Source organism: Maylandia zebra, linkage group LG23 (assembly GCF_041146795.1).
Source record: "Maylandia zebra isolate NMK-2024a linkage group LG23, Mzebra_GT3a, whole genome shotgun sequence".
Lineage (NCBI taxonomy): Eukaryota > Metazoa > Chordata > Actinopteri > Cichliformes > Cichlidae > Maylandia > Maylandia zebra.
The window spans coordinates 46,824,486-46,844,224 of NC_135188.1; the positions used below are offsets into that span (position 1 = coordinate 46,824,486).

The 19,739-nt window shown below is 42.0% G+C and overlaps 1 protein-coding gene across 7 annotated transcripts in view; it reads right to left on the minus strand.

Annotated features, from left to right (window-relative positions):
- LOC101464986 (histone deacetylase 4) overlaps positions 1 to 19,739 on the minus strand; it is an 88,100-nt gene that overhangs the window by 15,444 nt on the left and 52,917 nt on the right. For all 7 annotated transcript variants that reach the window (XM_004575193.3, XM_014413490.3, XM_004575191.3 and 4 more), the window contains 5 exons: positions 14,623 to 14,751; positions 14,421 to 14,530; positions 13,820 to 13,954; positions 13,505 to 13,697; positions 6,144 to 6,367 (listed from right to left, as the gene is read on the minus strand). In XM_004575193.3, the coding sequence (XP_004575250.1) occupies positions 6,144 to 6,367; positions 13,505 to 13,697; positions 13,820 to 13,954; positions 14,421 to 14,530; positions 14,623 to 14,751 (791 nt within the window). The remainder of the gene's footprint in view (positions 1 to 6,143; positions 6,368 to 13,504; positions 13,698 to 13,819; positions 13,955 to 14,420; positions 14,531 to 14,622; positions 14,752 to 19,739) is intronic.

A 19,739-nucleotide genomic window follows, 5' to 3' on the forward strand; every position in this document is an offset into this window, starting at 1 on the left:
TGAGAGAAAGAAGTGTTTGCTGGAAGTCTCAAGAGTGAGCTACATTTACAGGTGTGTGTAGTTGTGTGTGTGTGTGTGTGTGTGTGTGTGTGTGTGTGTGTGTGTGTGTGTGTGTGTGTGTGTGTCTGTGTGTGTGTGTGTGTGTGTCTGTGTGTGTGTGTGTGTGTGTGTGTGTCTGTGTGTGTGCGCTCCCAGAGCTGCGAGCCTCTGGGTCCCCTTGGCTCAGTGCCAGGGGACAGCCTTGACGTCAGAGCATTCACCAACTCCCTTTCAACCTCCTCCTCCTCCTCCTCCTCCGTGTTACTGTTCTCGTCTTCTTTGCATCCAAACAGACGTTTCTTTACCCCCATTTTTCACGTCCTGCTCTGACCTCTGACCCCCCCGCTCCACTTTCCCAGAATCCTCCTGCCTATCTGCTTCAAACTGATGCCCTTCATTTCATTAGCAGCCAAGTTAAAGCAGACATAAAGATAAAAGACAGGAAACGTTCTGTTTTTATTAAACTTGGTGCTAATCTGACACTAATCTGACACTTCCTGGTTAAATAAAGGTTAATAAATAAATAAATAAATTTACACTGGTAAACTGGCTGTTTGTCTATAGCAGTAATTAACTGATTACATTTATATGTGACTAATTATTAAATGAGCATAATGTTAGACCACAAAATCTACACTCAGGTAATACCTGTGTTCATATACAGGGCCCAGTATTCAAGTTGCTTTAGCTTGTCTATAGTCTCTGCTGCAACTGCAAGCCACTTTGCAACCCACATCCAGCTCCAGCTGCTCCTTTGTGTTGTTTTTAACATCTTTTACTTTGGAGTTAGGCAATCATACACTTGTTCTTGACTGGCCTATGTTGTTATCTGGGCTGGATTATCCAATGAGCATACAGTATACTCATGTACAGCTTGGTGCCCATTCAAGAGCCAAATGACACCAGAACTGTTCGATGTTGAAACCATATATTATCGAAACAGATATATTTCTTTATCATATCAGTTACATAATTAGTAGAATACGGTAGTCCGTATTTTACCTGACACTTTCTCCCCTACATTACAGAGGCTAGTGGTCTCTCCCAGGTATAACAGGAAAACGGGGGAAAATGGCATGTGTAACTTTTATAAAATTGCCATTTTTTAATAAACAAACTTAGGATGAAAATATTTCCCTTAACTTTAAAGTTGTTGAGACGTTCAGTGCGGTGAGATGAAAGGTAATCCGGAGGTTAGCAGCTCACAATCACAATCAGATTTATTAGCTAAAAGTTTGACTGGAGCCAATCAGAGAAGAAATCATCCATCAAATATTATTATTTTACTTACTAAATTTTGACAGATAAACAATGTTTACTCCTCTGGGCTCTACTTCATCACTGTTTCAACACCCGTCCAGAAGCAGTACCGTGGTACTGTCAAGAGGTAGGTACGGTCTCGCTAGTTCAAACTATTCTGTGTATATGTATGCAAACACTCCTGTATGTCGGATTACTGAAGAAAGAAAAGAAGGAAGACGGTGGACGACACCACAAAAGGCAATAAATACACAAGGTAATGAGGCTTCCCTTTAAGGAACACAGTGAAGGAGAAAACCCAAGAGTGCAAACACAACAAACCCAACAAGGAGACAAACTCAAAACACTGTGAGCGATAATCCCCACAAAAAACCCCAACTCTGTGTCAAGACCTTGGGACCATGATAGTTTTGAAGCTTTTGCTAACACAGATATTTTATCTGAAGTTCAGAAACATGACGACATCTTCTCTCACAGATACCTGCTCTTCCTGTCTTAGGGTTTCCACCTATGTGCACAGGAGTGTGGGGTCGTCCCAAGCCAAAACCATATCGTCACTAGAAAACCTTCTTCAAATCAAATCAAATCAAATCACTTTTTATTGTCACATCACATGTGCAGGCACAGTGGCACAGCACATGCGAGTGAAATTCTTGTGTGCGAGCCCCACAAGCAACAGAGATGTGCAAACACAACAACACAAACGAGCAAAATACAAGAATGGCCAACCTGAAACTAATAAATATATGTACAATATATAATAGTATATGCATTTCTGGATGTGTATACTAAATATTTTCCTACGTGTGTGTGTGTGTGTGTGTGTGTGTGTGTGTGTGTGTATACACATTTTTACAAATTAAATAGTAAAAAAATAAAATAAAATAATAATAATAATAATAATAATAATAATAAAATATATAAAATATACAGAGTTGAATATGTGCAAAACAAGTGGCATTTATATACAGTGTGGAGTGCATAATGTTGAAGTTCCAGTAGTGAAGCTGAGGTGTCTATGACGTGTTCAGCAGTCTGATGGCCTGGTGGAAGAAGCTGTCTCTCAGTCTGCTGGTACGGGACCGGATGCTGCAGAACCTCCTTCCTGATGGAAGCAGTCTGAACAGTTTATGGCTGGGGGGACTGGAGTCCTTGATGATCCTCCCCGCTTTCCTCAGGCACCGCTTCCTGTAGATGTCTTGGAGGGAGGGAAGCTCACCTCCAATTATCCGTTCAGAGCACCGCACTACTCGCTGGAGAGCTTTGCAGTTGTAGGCGGTGCTGTTGCCATACCAGGTGGTGATGCATCCAGTGAGGATGCTCTCAATGGCACAGTGATAGAAGGTCCTGAGGATGCGGGGGCTCATGCCGAATTCTTCTGACTATAGTTATGTTTCTTACTAAACTAATTTTGATATGTGATCCAGGCCATCTTGCTTTTTGTGTGTGGTTTGATCTTTAGCATTATTCTGCTATTTAGCCAAATTAAACGCTGCTTTTATTTGTTCGAGCTACACAAACTGTGCGCAGGTCTGTTGTAAAATGGTATGGCTTCTCAGAGAGCAACTAATAGAAGCATGTTTACATTTAGGTTCTTCCATTTCTCTGATCCAGCTGAGGTACTATATATCAGGGGAAAGTTGGACATGGATGACTTGTATAAAGAATACCATGTAACGGATCCACACTTGCAGGAAACTGTGGCTAGAAGAATCTGGGCAACCTTTCTTCAAGGCAGAAAGACACCAAGTATGGCTGCCGTTGGATGTTTTCTCTTCTGAAATTCCTGTTACAAGTGCCTTTGTAGAGTTTTTCCTTTTTGGGCTGACCAACAGAGCCGGTGTGCTCCTTATTAACAACGGGTTGCACCACAACAGGTGGTGCTACATGTTTTTAATTTTTTTGTTTTCCATTGCCTTTCCTGACATAACCCCAAAGGGATTTCTGTCTCCTCCTGGGATGAACTCGGGATCTTTCGCTTGTTAAACCACCAAATATGTAAACCAGCTACACTACGGCGCTCTGCACAACTCATAAAGTGTGAAACTCAAGTCGAGAGGAACTTTGGATACAGTTGTAAGAAGTTGTACACCTATGCACTCCAGGGGAAGGCCGTGTTGGAATCTGCATGCTCACACAAAAAAGTACAAAGTGAAGAAGAACATCTAAGGTAAGATGAACTTTGAGGCTATAGAATTGACTGTTTGTGCTGTTTCCAGCGTGGTGCTAGATTGTAATGCTAAACCAGTGCAGTTCTTGAGTTTCAGCCAGCCTCTTTCCAGGGTGCTTAAGTGCACAGCGTGTGTGGGCATACCTGCTTTTGTTGCAGTGTTGCACAAAACTGAAAAGATCCGATTTTTGTTCCTGTTTCCTCCTGACTCGTTTCAGTTTTTTATGTATTCTCTTTACATTTTGTGCATTTTAAAGTGCAGTAACTGAATTGGTGTTAGCAGGATGGCTTTATGAACTTTAAGCGAATAATGACTTTTAGGTATATGGTTATACTTCAATATGTGGTGCTAAAAGAGAAGTTTGAATATCTTAAATGTGGTGTTTGTTTTACAGTACTGCCATGTTCATAACGGTTGCTTGAGAAAAAATATGAAGTGTCACCTAAAGTGCAAAAGCAGGAACCACTGAGTGTAATTCTATTTAAAATAAGAATGGATTACAGTTATATGAACACTTACAATGTGTGGGAGAGTCAAACTGTATCACTCGGCCTTTTAGCTCACCCTCAGTTCATATAGTTAATAATGCATCAGTAGTGTAGTTTAAGCCCTCATAAGCATCTTTTTTATTCTCTTTGTATGCTTTGAAAAAGTGTCATTTAAATAAAGGGAATGACACATGCTAAAGGCAACCTACACTCAAACATATTTATGGCTGAAATGCTGGCTTTAGCTAATTTGACTACATGGCATTTTCCATGTAATTGTATTACAGAATTAAAATGTAAAATGTTACATTTAATGAAATGCACTCAGCATTAGCGTTAGCCAAGTAGTTAGCTAATGCTATTAAAGGTTTTCACTAGCAAACCAACAAGAGCAACCAAAATTTGGCTAACAGGAAACCTAACTTGATCATATATTCATTCTATTGTATCCATTAATAAAGAAAACACCTGAAATGATAACCATTTTAACATAATACTAGAGATACATGTTTGCTATTAGCTCGTCAAACTGTCTGCCCAAAAACACTTTTCTGTGATTTTGCTTTTTTTCTACTTCTGTTGTATTTTATTCAAAATCCACTGTGTTTAGTGTCCTTTTGCGCAATTTTTCTATTTGCTGATATTTTAAGTTACAGTGTGTATGACCTCTCAGAGCCACCGTACTGCTGTGTGTCATTTTAAAAAGTAGCGATACATTAAATCAAACTTTTTCACTACCATAATACTGAAGGCTGTGCCCTACATTAATAATCTCTTTGGTTTGCTAGGATCTGGTTACCCTAACCGTAGCACCGGTCTTCAAGTGAGGATGTAATTGAGCTGAAGCTGACACTTTCGTAATGCTTAAAAAAATGCACAAACCTAACAAAAATGACACATTTCATGAATGTTCATGTCAAAAAATGATGTTGTGCCTAATGCACGTAAGTAGATGAGGACAAATTTTAGAGGAACAGTGCAAAAGACGTGGTGACAGAATGCAAGGAAGGCAAAGACTAATCTGGATCATAGCTTTTCAAAAACAAAGCTATTTGCACACATTTTAAAAATGAGGTAGCAGTGATGTTTAGAGGTGCTGGTAGGCAGGTTTTGCTACATCAGGACAGAGCTGGGCCGGCTGTAAGCTGCACGCATAACAGTAATCAACCTTCTCATCCAACTCTGGGACACATAAAAAACTGTTGCTGACCTTTTCCTTTACATGTCAGAGATCTCCTAGTATAAGAGTTTGAAACCAAAAGGACTCGAGTTTAGATCAACTTGTCAGATGTAAAAAAAAAGAGTAAATCTTATCTATATCTACATTCACAGTAGATATTTAAAGGAACAAAACCAGCTCTTTTATCCCCTCTTGTATTAATTTGACAGAATAACATGCTAAAATAGAGATTTTCTTTCTTCTTTTTGTCCTGGCAAAAACAAGCAGAAAGCCGTCCTTAGCGTGCCAGAGGCTGTTGAGAAAGGTGTTTGTGTAAAAATCTGCCACTTGAGATCTCTGAAACATATGAAGGGAGTGAGATGGAGCAGAGCAGTGCGGGGGAGGTGGAGGAGGAGGAGAGGAAATCCCTTGTTTCATCCACCCACCTCTCCTCCAGCACGTACCCTTCTTGAATAGGTAAAGCGGCAGCTGCTCTCTTCCTCCATGCCCATATATGGCAGAGGCTTCCGGCGCGGTTGCCATGGCAGCGCATGGTTACCTCGCAGCCCGTGGCAACTGTCTCGGCCACAGTCGCAGAGACGTGGATGCAAGCATTCACACACACACAGACACACACAGCTATACATGTTAACCCATACCTGCCTCCACCTACTCACAAACAAAAATACTACAGAGAGAGAAAGAGAGGGCAGAGGAAAGTCAACAACTTCACACACAGCCAAAGCTAACACATTATTGGCTGTGTAGCCCGGTGCTGCCTACGCAAACTACTACACTACAGCTCCAGAGCTGGCCCTCTGAGACTCATAGCCTCCATTAATTATCAGTTTATGTGAACGTGATATCAGATTTCTGGCCACTCGAACCCCCTGCCTGAGACGACATGTTATAAAGCAACATGGATGCATGATTCAACAAAACGGCACCACTTTGCATTCAAACGCGCCCGGAGACAAGCTGCCTTTAAAACAAATCACAAGTTGAATTCAAACCAAAATTGAATACCTTGTTTAGGTGGAGCTGCTGCTGCTGGAACTGCTGCTTGTGCTTCTCCAGGAACTGCTGGTGCTGCTGTTGGACCACCAGCTGCTGCAGTGCCAGGGCCTGCGCATGAGCCTGGGCCGCGGTCCCCTGGGGCAGCGGGGCCGACTGGGTCCTCCCCAGGGGCCGGTGTTGCCGCTGCAGTTTGGTCATGGACGCTGCTGACGACATAGACAGGCCGCTTACACCTAAGACACAAACAAGGCAGACGTTACTACATAAGGCAGAGCAGATACCAAAGCATTGTTTCAAAGTAGTCTGGCAAGGCGCTTGATTTCTCAGTAACAGCAGCAGCATTGTTTCAGGCCAATCCGGGCCCTGCGCTTGATGCATTATCTTACAACGTCGCTTCAGTTTCGTGCAGCTTTTTAGGAAAATGTGCTGAAGCAGTGTTTTGTCAATGACATGTCTTAAAGTGGCTCTGAGCACCGGAGCGACTATTTAGACTAGGTGTCATAATGATTCATGGTTACTTGAGTGTGCAGTCTATTCTGGCGGTTAGCTCAGGGGAAATATGACAGCATTTCCAGAGTGGCGACCCTGTTTTTCCAAATTAAAAATCAGAAGCGAGAATCTAAACAATCGAATCACGAACAGGTTCACGTCTAAGCAGAGGGGCGGGGAAGCAGGTAAAGTCCAGCTGGCTTCGATTACAGCTCACAGGAGTCTCGGTTAAGACTTCCCAGACTGGAGCGAAAACACCTGAGGAAAATCCCGAACTCTTGGTATAAACCGCACTGATGAGAGCGCTCATATTCTAGATAAATATGATGTGTTCCTAATGTTGTCGTTGGACCTCGGATTAGTTAGCAGATGTATTTGCGAACCGAATAAAAACAACCATCTGTGCTGCAATACTGTGAATCTCCCATTGTAGTGACACGAGATCATCTCAGCAGCTCAGATCAGCTTGCGGAGTGTCGCAGCACTGAGAAAAAGTAAGAAAGCAGACGCGGAGCCTCAGAGGCACCACATCGCTGTGCTTTCAAACCGATAACTTAAAGAGAAGGAGCCGGGGAGGAGCTGACATGAAACACAAGAGTTAGTGTTAAGTTTTCATGGTTAAAAGTGCGTCTTTCTGATAAGTAGCTTGTTGCTGCACGTAACGATTCACACTCTCCAGCTCTTGGCCTGTGCGTGGGCATTGATACGTCCTTGTCTGTACGTTTTTGGACAAGAATACACGCATTCTCATACGTGCGTCTGTATCTGCGTCACTGCTCATTCACTGCTAATGCCCCACTGAAAATAGACGCAGTGTGGTAGTGAGTGAATGAGCCGATGAGAAAGGGCACACAATGGACCCATGTCATACTCAGACAGCATATGCTGACATATGAAAGGAGCTCATTAGGTCGAGCTAATGAATGGACGTCTGTCAGTGTGAGGGGGCACACAGCGATGATGGTTTTATTTTTCTGCACGTCCATGCGTGTGTGTGCGTGCATGTGTGTGCGTGCGTGCATGTGTGTGTATGCATGTGTGTGTGCATATGTGTGCGTGTGAAACCAGATGGCTGCAGGAGCAAAAATGAATATTTTTACTTTTTGTTTACGTTGCATTTGATTCTTTTGTTGCTTTTTCTCAGCTACTGCTGCTATTTATTTAACATTTAATCAAGCTGAGGCTGTAAAACGAAGCAGTAAGTACCAAAAACTGCAGTTCCTCTAATGGCCACTTGAGACCAACTCTAAAAGTGTTAACTCTAAAACTCTAACTCTAAAAATTCTCCATTAACTGCACTATTAAAATGTCCAACTTTAGAGCAAAAATAACATCTTTATAGATATTTTGGATATCTACAGCCAATTTTAGCATCTGTGACAACTACACAGGTTGAACTGTTATACAGCACTGTGGAAAAGTCTTCAGCTGTCCTTCATTTCTTTATATTTTGCTAGGAAAACGGAAAATAAATGGAAATACAAAAAAAAAGGCGTAAAAACAGAGTTTGTACAATTCTAACAAGCCTGAAAGTCAATATTTGGTATGGCCCAACTTTATTCTTCAACACAACCTGGACTCTCTTAGGGAGCTTTCGGTAATTTCTTTAAGCAGTCTTCAGGGACAGTTCTCCAGGCTTCCTGAAGGACATTCAAAGCTCTTCTTCGGATTAGGCTGCCTTTTGTTCTCTGTCAGGATGATCCCACACTGTTTCAATAATGTCGGGCTCTGAGGGATCCATCAATTTTTCCAAGATTTCCAACATCACTGGCTGAAATGCAGCTCCAAATCATGACAGAGCCTCCACCGTGTTTTACAGATGCCTGTACATTCACTGCTGTAGCGCTCTCCTTACCTCTACCATACATACTGACCAATGTTCCCTCTAGTTAGGGGTGGGTTTTTATAATCGATTTATCGATTAAAATCGATTCTGGCTTGGATAACGTAAAATCGATTCATTAAAATCCTGAATCAATTTTTTAATATAAATTTATTTTGCCCGAAATGCCAGAATCTCAGGTGAAAGATCACAAAATTTCAACAACCACCAAACAGCTAAGACAGTAAATGAGAGCAGGTACACGGATTCTGCACAAAGACTTAAACACACAGCGCAACCCGCGGATCAGAATCAGTGAGATGTCGCCTTTCTCACAGTCGGGGATGAAAGCCGACAGCTCGCTGACTCTGATCTGTCGGCGGGTCCGCCCTTTTTGCGCTGATTCTGAAGCTGTTAGTTTGATCTCTCTCCAAACAATACTGACTGAACCAGCAGCAAAAGAAGATCCAAACTACACTTCACATAAACATCGTCATGAATTCACTCTGACTTTTACGGTTTTGCTTCGACCACGATGCACAGCTCTCTCTCTCTCTCTGTACTTCAAGAACAGTTTCCCGTCTAAAAATCTGTTTTCTTCGTTATTCGCTTTCTTGTTACGCACAAGTTTACAGCGCTGTCGGCCAACGTTTTTTTTTTCGTTTTATATACTTCCGAAAAAAAACCTAATTTCTGCTGTTCAATACTGAACAAATTTAAACTTTTTAAAATTATGCAAAATGCAAAACGCTGTGTCTCTAATAAAACCGCTGTAACTTCAGAGGTGATGTTCATGTGTTGATTAATGGTTTTCTTTCGTTTTTTGATGTACTGCAGAGTAGAGCTGGGCGATATGAGAATTTTTCATATCACGATATGTTTTTTTCATTTCAGGCGATAACGATATATATCACGATATAAGCCAAATAACTATATTTGTAAGATTTAAATGTGCCGTTGCTCACAAGTAAAATGTGAAATAATCAGCAGCTTGTTTTTATTTAAATATTTATTTCCCATAATAAGTTCAACAGGGTAGATGTACTTAAGGAACACGAGACTTTTTCAGATAAATAAAGGCAAATATTACAAACTACACAAAAGGCAGCCGCTAAAGCGTTTAAGTTTCAAAATAGAACAAATGAAACAGACTAAATTGTCAATTCCACTTAGAAACAAAATATTAATTCTAAAAATAAATCTTAGTTTGTTTTACAGAAGAACAGACAAAACTGACTAACTTTTGTCAATATCAAATAAACTGAGAACTAAAAGGAAATTCTCAATCTCTCCTTGTTGTATAGCTGAGCTTTTCAAACAGTTTTAACAGTTACTTTAGTCTGACAAAAGCCGAATGACGAATTAGCGCTTCCAGTCAGAGACTGAGGCTACGTCCACACGTACACGGGTATTTTTGAAAACGGAGATTTTCCGTTTTCGTTTTAAAAAATAATCCCGTCCACACATAAAGGCAGAAATGAAGGAAAACGCTGCTATGAACATGCCAAAGCAGCAGGTGGCGCTAGATTCCTAACCGTGCCGAAATGTTGGCCAATCAGAAGTCTAGAAGCCTCGGTGGGAAAAAGTAAACAAAGCTGGGGCATAGAAGCAGAACCGAGTCGTATGTGTGGAGGGACAGTAACTGTGTGTATATGTAAGCATTTAAACACTGCAGAGAGTAGAATTAACAGTATTGTAGAAATTCATTTCACCGAAACAATAACGTGGCGCACAGTGTGACGCATGCACCAGTTTATTGTATTTCCAGACTTGCTTTCGGCACAATTTACAGTGCACGCTACTCTGTTTTTTGTCAGACTTGAAATAGCCGAAATACCTTCACACTACGGAGCTTCTATGGCTCTTCCGTTCGACAATCTCTCCGGCGTTGGAACCATCATCTGTTTTCTCTTCGGTCACGCTCGGTTGATTTTTCTAGTCGGCGCACTCATTTCCTCCATTACCCGCTGGCTGCTTCCCAAACAAACACACGCTTGGCACTTGTGCTGTACGTAACAAGTCACGCGACGTGACGCTGCGGCTGTGATTGGTTCGGCTCTGCGCTACTTAATTTGGATTGGCTGACCTTTTTTTTTTTTTTTTTTTTTTTTTTTTTTTTAAGAGGACAAGAGCGGCGAGCTCTATCGCGATAGCTTAATTTCTCTATCGAGTAAAAGTTATATCGCGATACATATCGTTATCGTTCTATCGCCCAGCTCTACTTCAGATTATTTTTATAAAATCCAGGCCAGGAAAACCTTCATGTTTTTCTGTGTTTTATCTTCAGCTACTTTGACACAAAGGCCTCTGCTGTGACGCTCACACCTTTGATAAAGTCTTGCGTGTGTCAGCTTCCTTTTTATAGATACAAAAATATGTAAATGTGCTGATTTGAATTATAATATTTCTGACTGTCAAAATTTCCCAGATTCAAATCGAATCGAATTAAATCGAATCGTGGATCGAATCGATTCGGGACCTTGTGAATCGGAATTGAATCGATTCTAGAAATGAGTGACGATACCCTGCCCTACCTCTAATGTTTCATGTGTCTGAGCGAACACACTAACTCTCTGAGCGTCCCTTGGACCACTGTGAGCAGCAGCAGACGTGTGCACTGTGGTCACGCCAGCATCCGATCCAAGTTACATGTTTATTAAAATAATCTAATTACAGCATTTATGTTAGACTACTTTTAATTAACTGCTTTAGCCCACTTACAATGAAAAGAAAAATAATCTTGTTCATGACCTGTAGCATGTTAACACTATTGGAAGTAAAAAAAAAAAAAAAAAAAAATATATATATATATATATATATATATATATATATCTGTCTGGGAGAGAGTCTGTAACTCTGTCTGCAAATACAGTAAATAATGACCAATGTTGGGCAATTACCGGTAACTATAGAGTTACTTCTTCAAAAAGTTACTGAGTTTTGCAAACAACAAAGTTTTGCAGCTGTTTACCTAAAAATGCAGCCAAGGTGTTTTTTAAACAAACATTTCAAACTATTTACAGAACAATCATCTGTTCTGCATCAAATCTGATGCCACACAAATTATTTGTGTCGCTCCAAAAATAATTTGTGTCCACTATGAGATGAAGGAGAACAACAGCCTGATACCTGCAGGCCTGACAGCAGCAGATGTGTCACTGCTGTAACACCTGTAACACTCAGCAGTCGCCTCATTGTTCTGACACACAACAACACTACTGACTACACTACACACTGACTACACACTAACTACACACTGACTACACACTAACTACGCACTGACTACGCACTGACTACGCACTGACTACACACTGACTACACACTCACTACACACTCACTACACACTGACTACACACTCACTACACACTGACTACACACTAACTACACACTGACTACACACTAACTACGCACTCACTACACACTGACTACACACTGACTACACACTGACTACACACTCACTACACACTAACTACACACTCACTACACACTCACTACACACTGACTACACACTGACTACGCACTGACTACGCACTGACTACACACTGACTACACACTAACTACACACTGACTACACACTCACTACACACTAACTACACACTCACTACACACTCACTACACACTGACTACACACTGACTACGCACTGACTACGCACTGACTACGCACTGACTACACACTGACTACACACTGACTACACACTGACTACACACTGACTACACACTCACTACACACTAACTACACACTCACTACACACTCACTACACACTGACTACGCACTGACTACGCACTGACTACGCACTGACTACGCACTGACTACGCACTGACTACACACTCACTACACACTCACTACACACTAACTACACACTCACTACACACTAACTACACACTGACTACACACTGACTACGCACTGACTACGCACTGACTACACACTGACTACACACTAACTACACACTGACTACACACTGACTACACACTGACTACACAAGATTTGTGCTAAACGAATAATGAATCGCATCATTGGCTGGACTGTGGGATAAGGTGGCATCATTCTGATCCCATACAGGAGCAGCCAGTCACTGACTAAGACTGTAAAACAGAATTGTTAACGTATTTATTTTAATTTCAATTCAGGTTAGATTTTTTTTGTGCGCAACGCAGATTTTCTGTGCACAGAGACGTGCCAGCAGCTTAGAGGGAACATTGATGCTGACAGTGTTTCCCTTACTTAAGAACGGCTCTTTGACATCCATCCTAGACGACCTCTGTCCGGGTTCCTCAAATTTTTTATGACCCACTGCACAACACACTAAGACACCAAGTCTTCAGCTAATGTCTCTTTGGAATTAACTTGTTGGTGCAAAAAACAAAACAATTTTATATATTTAGCTAATCATGCTGCTACTTGCAAAGTCCTTAAAGATATAATTAAAAACTTGCTCTTTGCTAACTTGTCTGTGCAGACACATGCTTGAATGTTTCATGGTTCAGTGTTAAATAACTTAAACAAAAAAAAACATTCCTCTGAAAACAGTAAGGCACATGGACTCCGTCACTAATGAATCAAAAAGCAACACAAAATTACATGGCTGATTGTGCCACATGTCAGTGGCATGTTTAGTTACACATTATCGCTCATTAGCAGGTATCTGCGTCTATGGATGCTCCTTGGTAGCATCAGTAAATACCAACACCCTCTTGTCTATCCCCCCAAAGCCAAGATGAGTTTGAACCTTCAAGATATGAGCTCAGTTGGGTGATAACTAACTAACTCTTGTTCAATATTCAGTTTTATTTAAAGGACACTCCAGGGAAGCAGCTGTTTTCTCCTCTAAGTATATGTTGTTTTAAGCCTGTTTATCTAACGGGGGCAGCTTGCTGTCCCCAGGGTTCAGGTAACACCCGAGGTCTACCCTCTCATCCAGATGCGGTCATGTCGGCCTTCAGATCACTATAGTGATTGCAAAAAATAGCTAATTTGGAAACCAGTGGCTATCGCCATCTTTCATGTATATATAGTCTATGCTTTAAGGTATTTAATAAAAGCTGAATTGTTTCCCCTACCTGTCACCAGGGGGCTCTGCGCTGGACTCTGCTCCATGAGCACCATGTGTTGGAGCAGGGGACTGTGTGCACCGTGCCCGCCTGTTCCTGCTCCAGCCTCGGCCAAGTAGGGGGTCAAGTGGCCACCGGAGAGGAATGGAGGGCTGAGGGAGAGGGCTGGCTGCAGGCCTCCATCCTGTTGGGCTGAGGTCACCTGGAAAAGAGCGTGCAAGCATATTTGAATAGATAGTTGGAGACAGTGCACTCTAAACAAAACAAATTCACAGTTAGAGAGATGCACAGTCTGCAAGCTGTTCAGTCAAGTTTCCTCCTTACATTAGAAGCAGCAGTGGCCGTGGCAGTGGCTGGCAGCCCCAGGGTGATGTTGGGTAAAGATGGGGAAGTGTAGAGGGACAGCTGGCTAACGGAGCCACGATCAGCACCGCTGCACAGCCTCTGGGCCAAAGATGCCTGGAAAACACATTTAAATGATTTATCTGTGTTTGCATCAAGGGAAAAAACCTCCTGCACACAGATAACAAAAAAAAACAAACAGCACACAGAAGAAAAAGTCCACACACGGGGAAAGATCTACATTTGCACCCTCACTGCTGATGTAAAACTGTCACGGACAGAAGCCTCCTCCACACTGCCTGAGTGCCCCTAATGGCTGCCACAAATAGCATCTTGCCAGCTCCTCAGCCTGCCTCCTTGTCCACAGAACAATAATCCGAACATCCCTCAATCACAGCCTTCATACGTACTCCAGGCTGCAATGTTTTAAAGCTAATAAGAGAACCTGCAGCACATCGCTGGCACAAAGGAGCCAGGCTACAATTTCAGAGATCAGGCTTAATAAGTTTTATGCTAAAATTACAAGAACAACAACAGAAAGATAAATGGCATCTATAACAGCAAATGTATGCGTGTGCGTTACCTCCGTGTTGTTGGAGACTGACACAGTGATGCCGTTCTCATTAGGGATGTTGTTGGAGCTGTTATTTGGAGAGCTTGGGCCCGAGCCGGGTGCACTGCTACATGCCGAGTCTGAAACGCGCGCAGACACACAAATCAAACACACAAGAAACCAGCAGCAGTGTGGAATGAAACTCTGAGCGAGCCGTTTGCTTGCCTCTTACCTGCCATGTCGAGCGAGCGTTTCTTGGCGCTGGTGATGGGACTGTCTCGGCGACGCAGCAGCGGACTGCTCCTACGCTCGCTTACCTTCTGCTTCAGCCGGGAGCGCAGCTTCAGGTTGGGCTCAGATGCTGAAAGAAGATTGGCCCGGCTTTAGTCAGCGTGGAGCCACTACTCCACATCGAAAGAAGGCAGATGAGATGTTTTTAATGACTTCTCTATATTTTATTGTCTGGAAACTAATGCATCAAATATTTAAAAAGCATCATGGCTGCTGTTTTGCACTTCCTGTCCAATACAATAAGTGCCAACTTTCTGCTCAAACTTCTTCGGGTTCGCTCAATTCTTTAGCTAACCACGATAATTAAACTAATCTTTCCATGTTCCCCCTGTGAACCCTTGACGTTCTCACAGCCCTGGTTGGAAATCACTGCACCGCAGCACTAACCTCCACTTCTGTCACCTCTGGTAAATGGGATATTTTGGTTTCTTGCCAACACCAGCTGAGGAGCAGCACCCCTGTCAAACCTCCTTGATGTTAAACAGATAACTGGCAGCTTTGGATGAATCAATCGGCAGGAAGTGAGAGTTACCTGAGCTACAGTCACGCAGACTTTCAGCTTAAACTGGGAGCTCTACACACTGATCAGCCAGGGGAGCACCTTCTACCGAGCGGCTCTGTTACGAAACCTGTTAGGTGGACAAACTGTTACATGCTGCTATTCATTTAGTGTACAATTCCCCCCGCCTACTGAGATGCTTTCGAACAAGCCACATTCTGATTTTCCCAAAGACGTTGTGGCTAAAAAGCAATTAGCTCCAATTTGGGAGCCGTGTCTGACTGGCTAAAGGTCTTTTGGTCTTTTGTGTACGCTGTCACGGACTTGTGAATGGATACTGACAGAAGGGAACGGCATGTCACCTCATTAGCCTTCATGGCTCAGACCATGAAGGCTAATGCTCGGTTTATTTTACCCTGCCAATCAGCAGCCTTGGATAATTTTTCTATTTATTATCCAATTTTCAGTCATCAGAGGATAGATAAAATCAAAAACAGGGCACTTCTAACCTTTATTATGACATAACCAGTTTAACCGTCTACTATATCTCTTTTAAGACTGACAGGATAGGTAAAAGCACCCAGAAGCTACCATCACCGGAGCAACTGTTCCTTTTGGGAAACGATCACAGATGAACTTGTTCCCGTTTGCAGTGTCAAGTAAAAATAAATGTGTGGAGAAGACACAAGTGTGAAATATGAGGTGTGAAGGTACAGTAACACAAAGTGGGAAGGAGAGCTCAGTCCAGATGGAGTCAAACCAATTAACGTTGAGGGGAGGTGGTTTTCAAAGCCAATTTACTACAAATCCAATAAAAACTCTGTGACTCTGCTTTAGATTTTAGATCTAAATTAAGCAAACCCAAAAAAAAGGGTCTTTGTCATAACAAATACAATATTTGGTCAAAATGAAGGCTGCTGATTAAGGCTTTTGACTTTTTGAATGCTGTGAATGTTCCGGTGTATTTCATCACTTTTCACCAAGCACAACAAGAGATTCTGATATGTTCTGTTTTAATATTTGTTCTAGTAGTAAAACTACTGTATCTACTAGGGGTGCAACAATACACAAAATTCACGGTTCGATATTTTTTCGATACAAAAAAAGTTCATGCTTTTTTAATTTGTCATTTATTAAAATTATAAATATGTATTTTAACTCAAAAGTACAGTTTTTAAATTTAATGTTGCTGAAACAACAAAGTAATAAAAAAAATAACTATCTGATGGAGGAATCACTCATCTTTGGAAAATAGTTTATTACAGAGAAATGGCTCTTTCAAAATAAAAGCTATACTATACGCTTCTTCTGGGCTATATTCTCAGCAGCATATTAAACATATCAGGTCCCCATAAGGAGAATCCTGTGCTAACGGCTGTCTAAATGACTCGGGTAAAGTTTGTAGCATGCGTGCTTGTTGTTTTTGTCTGCTTCCACTTGTCTTTGCACGAGGATGATGTCGGAGTAAATGTGCAGTCATATTCGTTGTGTTCCCACTAGTGCTGTCAGCGTTAATCTGAAATGACATTAACGCCACAACACGGCAAATCTCCGTTAAAGAGCTACCGCGGATCGCCCCGTGCGTGGGGCTGGACGGCGTCAACACATTAACGAGCTAACTGCGCTAACGCACTAGCTCCCACCCATGTAATTGAGCATTGCATGGCACATCCAACATACTGTTTTACTTTAGTCCATGACGCGCTTACCTTCAGGGTCATACGTCACATGAAAACCAAAATAATTCCAAAGGCCAGATCTGAATGAGGGTGGGGGAGGTTCAATTTGCCATGTTGCAAGGAGAGCTTAGCTTCTGTCTTGCTAGCTTGTGCTGCGCTCAGTGGATCTGCGCTTGACAGTGCAGCCTAGGCGGAGTAGTCGAACGCAGATCCACTGAGCGCTCAACACAGACAGCATCGTCAGAAGGAAAATTGATAAAATAAATTAAAATTTTTGTATTGTTCGATACATATGCGTACCGAACCGAAAGCACTGTATCGAACGGTTCAATATCGAGTATCGTTGCACCCCTAGTATCTACAGTACTGTACAAAAGTCTTGATCTACTCCCTTTTGGTCACATGTATGGAAAAACTGTATAAGGTTAAAAACACGATTTACACAATTCTGACGAGTTTGAAAGTTAATATTTCGTATGATAAGCTTTAATGTTCAACAGCCTGAACTCTTTATGCAAGGTTGCCTTGCTTGTCCTTCTTCAAGGACATTCAAAACTTTTTTTAAGTGTCAGTAATGCTGGGCTTCTGGCTTTGAGGAGGCCAAACCATGACTGGTCTCTGTCCAGGTATGCTTTAATCCAGCGGTCCCCAACCCCCGGGCCTCGGACTGGTCCGGGAGTCGTTTGGTACCGGGCCGCGAGAGTTGAGGCCCAGGTGTGAAATGTTTGGTTTTCAGGGTTTTTATCGGTTTTCAGCGTTATTTTGTTATCGTTTTTATCGTTAACTCTGTTTTCCTGGGTCTTTTCACGTGTGTTATGAATAAATCTTTTTTTCGGTACCGGTACTAGTTTTATTTTGTTGTATTTATCCGCGACACCTTAAAGGCCGGTCCATGAAAATATTGTCGGGCATAAACCGGTCCGTGGCGCAAAGGTTGGGGACTGCTGCTTTAATCGCATTGGCAGTGTGTTTAGGAGCATGTCATGGTGAAAACTGAAGCCAGTGTCAATCGGACACGCCAGATTCTATTGCATAGTGGATGAAAATCTGATTATACTTTTCTGTATTCATAATTTCATCAATTTTGACAAGATCTCCAACACCACTGACTGAAATGCAGTCACAAACCATGACAGAGGCTCCGCCGTGTTTTTCACATGGCTGAAGACACTCAAGAAAAACTCTGAAAGACCTGTAGGCACCGGGGAACTACTGGATATAACCACTTAAAAAAAAAACCTCAGACAAAGTCTATCTTCTTGAAAGCAAAGTATAAAGAAACATGTCTTCTGTCATGATCAATATTGAATGAGCACGACCTTTCGAGGAGAAAGAGTTTGAATAAATGCATCCATCAAATCAGAAATAACTCCTGAGTCGTCATTTCATTTACATCTTTGAAGATTCATGACAGATCTTGTTTTTCTTAGAATTTGAAAATACTAATAGGCATTTTATTTTCTGAAAGGAAAACAAAGAAATGGCACGACAGAAGAAGGAAGGATAACAAGTGGCCCTTTGAGTAATTAGATTTCTGCTTTCGTTATTAGCAGAGGAAAGAGGAAAGACATTTTTAAAAGTCAAAGCCGAGGGGAATTGACGAAAATGTCAATAACTGTGAAAATAGGTCTTCTCTGCTCTTTGAGGGCTAAAGAGAAAACAAGACCAAATGTGGTGCTCATAAAAACACACGCGGTGTTAAGGGAATCGGTTATATCTAAGGCTGCATTATCATGTTTCTTGGACCCATCTTCATTCTCTAATTTTGGCAATCATTGCACAGAACAGGCTAATTAATTTTACATTAATTAATTTTTTTAAGTTTGCTGTTCAAAATTGCAAACTCCGACTAGTGATAGTCGGAAAGTTGTATTATAAGCCTGTGAAAAGCAAGAGCACACGCAATCAGAGCGATATGGCTACATAAATGGTGTATTGTGGCCCTGTTAAACGGGGCCTTAACCAGGGCGCCCAGCTAGCATTCAGTGAGTGACGCCCCCACAGCCGCATGTTGCTTTGTATATACGGGAGATTTATACGGTCCAGTTATCAAGCAGCAGCATGTACTGTATGCGTTCTTGTATTCCACATGGACATGCTGCCCAGTGAGGCCACAAAACAGCCTCGCTCATCAGTGAAAAGACAAGAAGGCTTCACTTTGTTTTCCCCTCTCATATCTTTATTGGTGTGTGAGAACATGTTCTAGACAGGGGCATTGTTCATGTCGTGCTCTTTCACCCCTAAATGCATACAGAAATAGTGTCAAAGACTCAAATCCCCTATTAGCTGGCTTTGCAAATGCCTCTGTAGTTTGCAACAGGAAGCAGCTGTTCTCGACCACGGTTGGTTTTGCAGTGACAAAGGCGTCACCTGCCCATACCACACTGTAGTGGGATGGTCAGGCCAAGAAGCAGTGCCAGCGTGTTTCTTTGTAACGACAGAGTGAATGTGGAAGAAAGTGCACAGCATTTCTGAAGACAGCATGAGACGTACATGTTCATCGTCTCCTCTGTAGACGGACGGTACAGTGAATGCACTTGATGTTCTGGGACAAAAGGTCCTCAGGAAACACCTTGTGTCACCTGACTCTTCTACCTTTTACACCTTTAGCTTGCTTAGAACTTAAACCATGTGTTTAGTTACAACTTTGCACCTTTCCCACAGCTTGGCCTTTAATAAGTTGAAATGTCGTCTGGTGTAGACTTCCTGTTCTGTTGTTGGACAAGTATAAAAAGAAAAAATCATCACCTGATGACATTTGGGTGGTTTTGAGATACAATTTCCAGCAAATATGGTTCCTTTTTTGCTCTCCACACACTGAGTGTACAATGGAGAACAAGTGCACCAAAAGCTAAAACATTTCTGGGACTTGTTCCATGC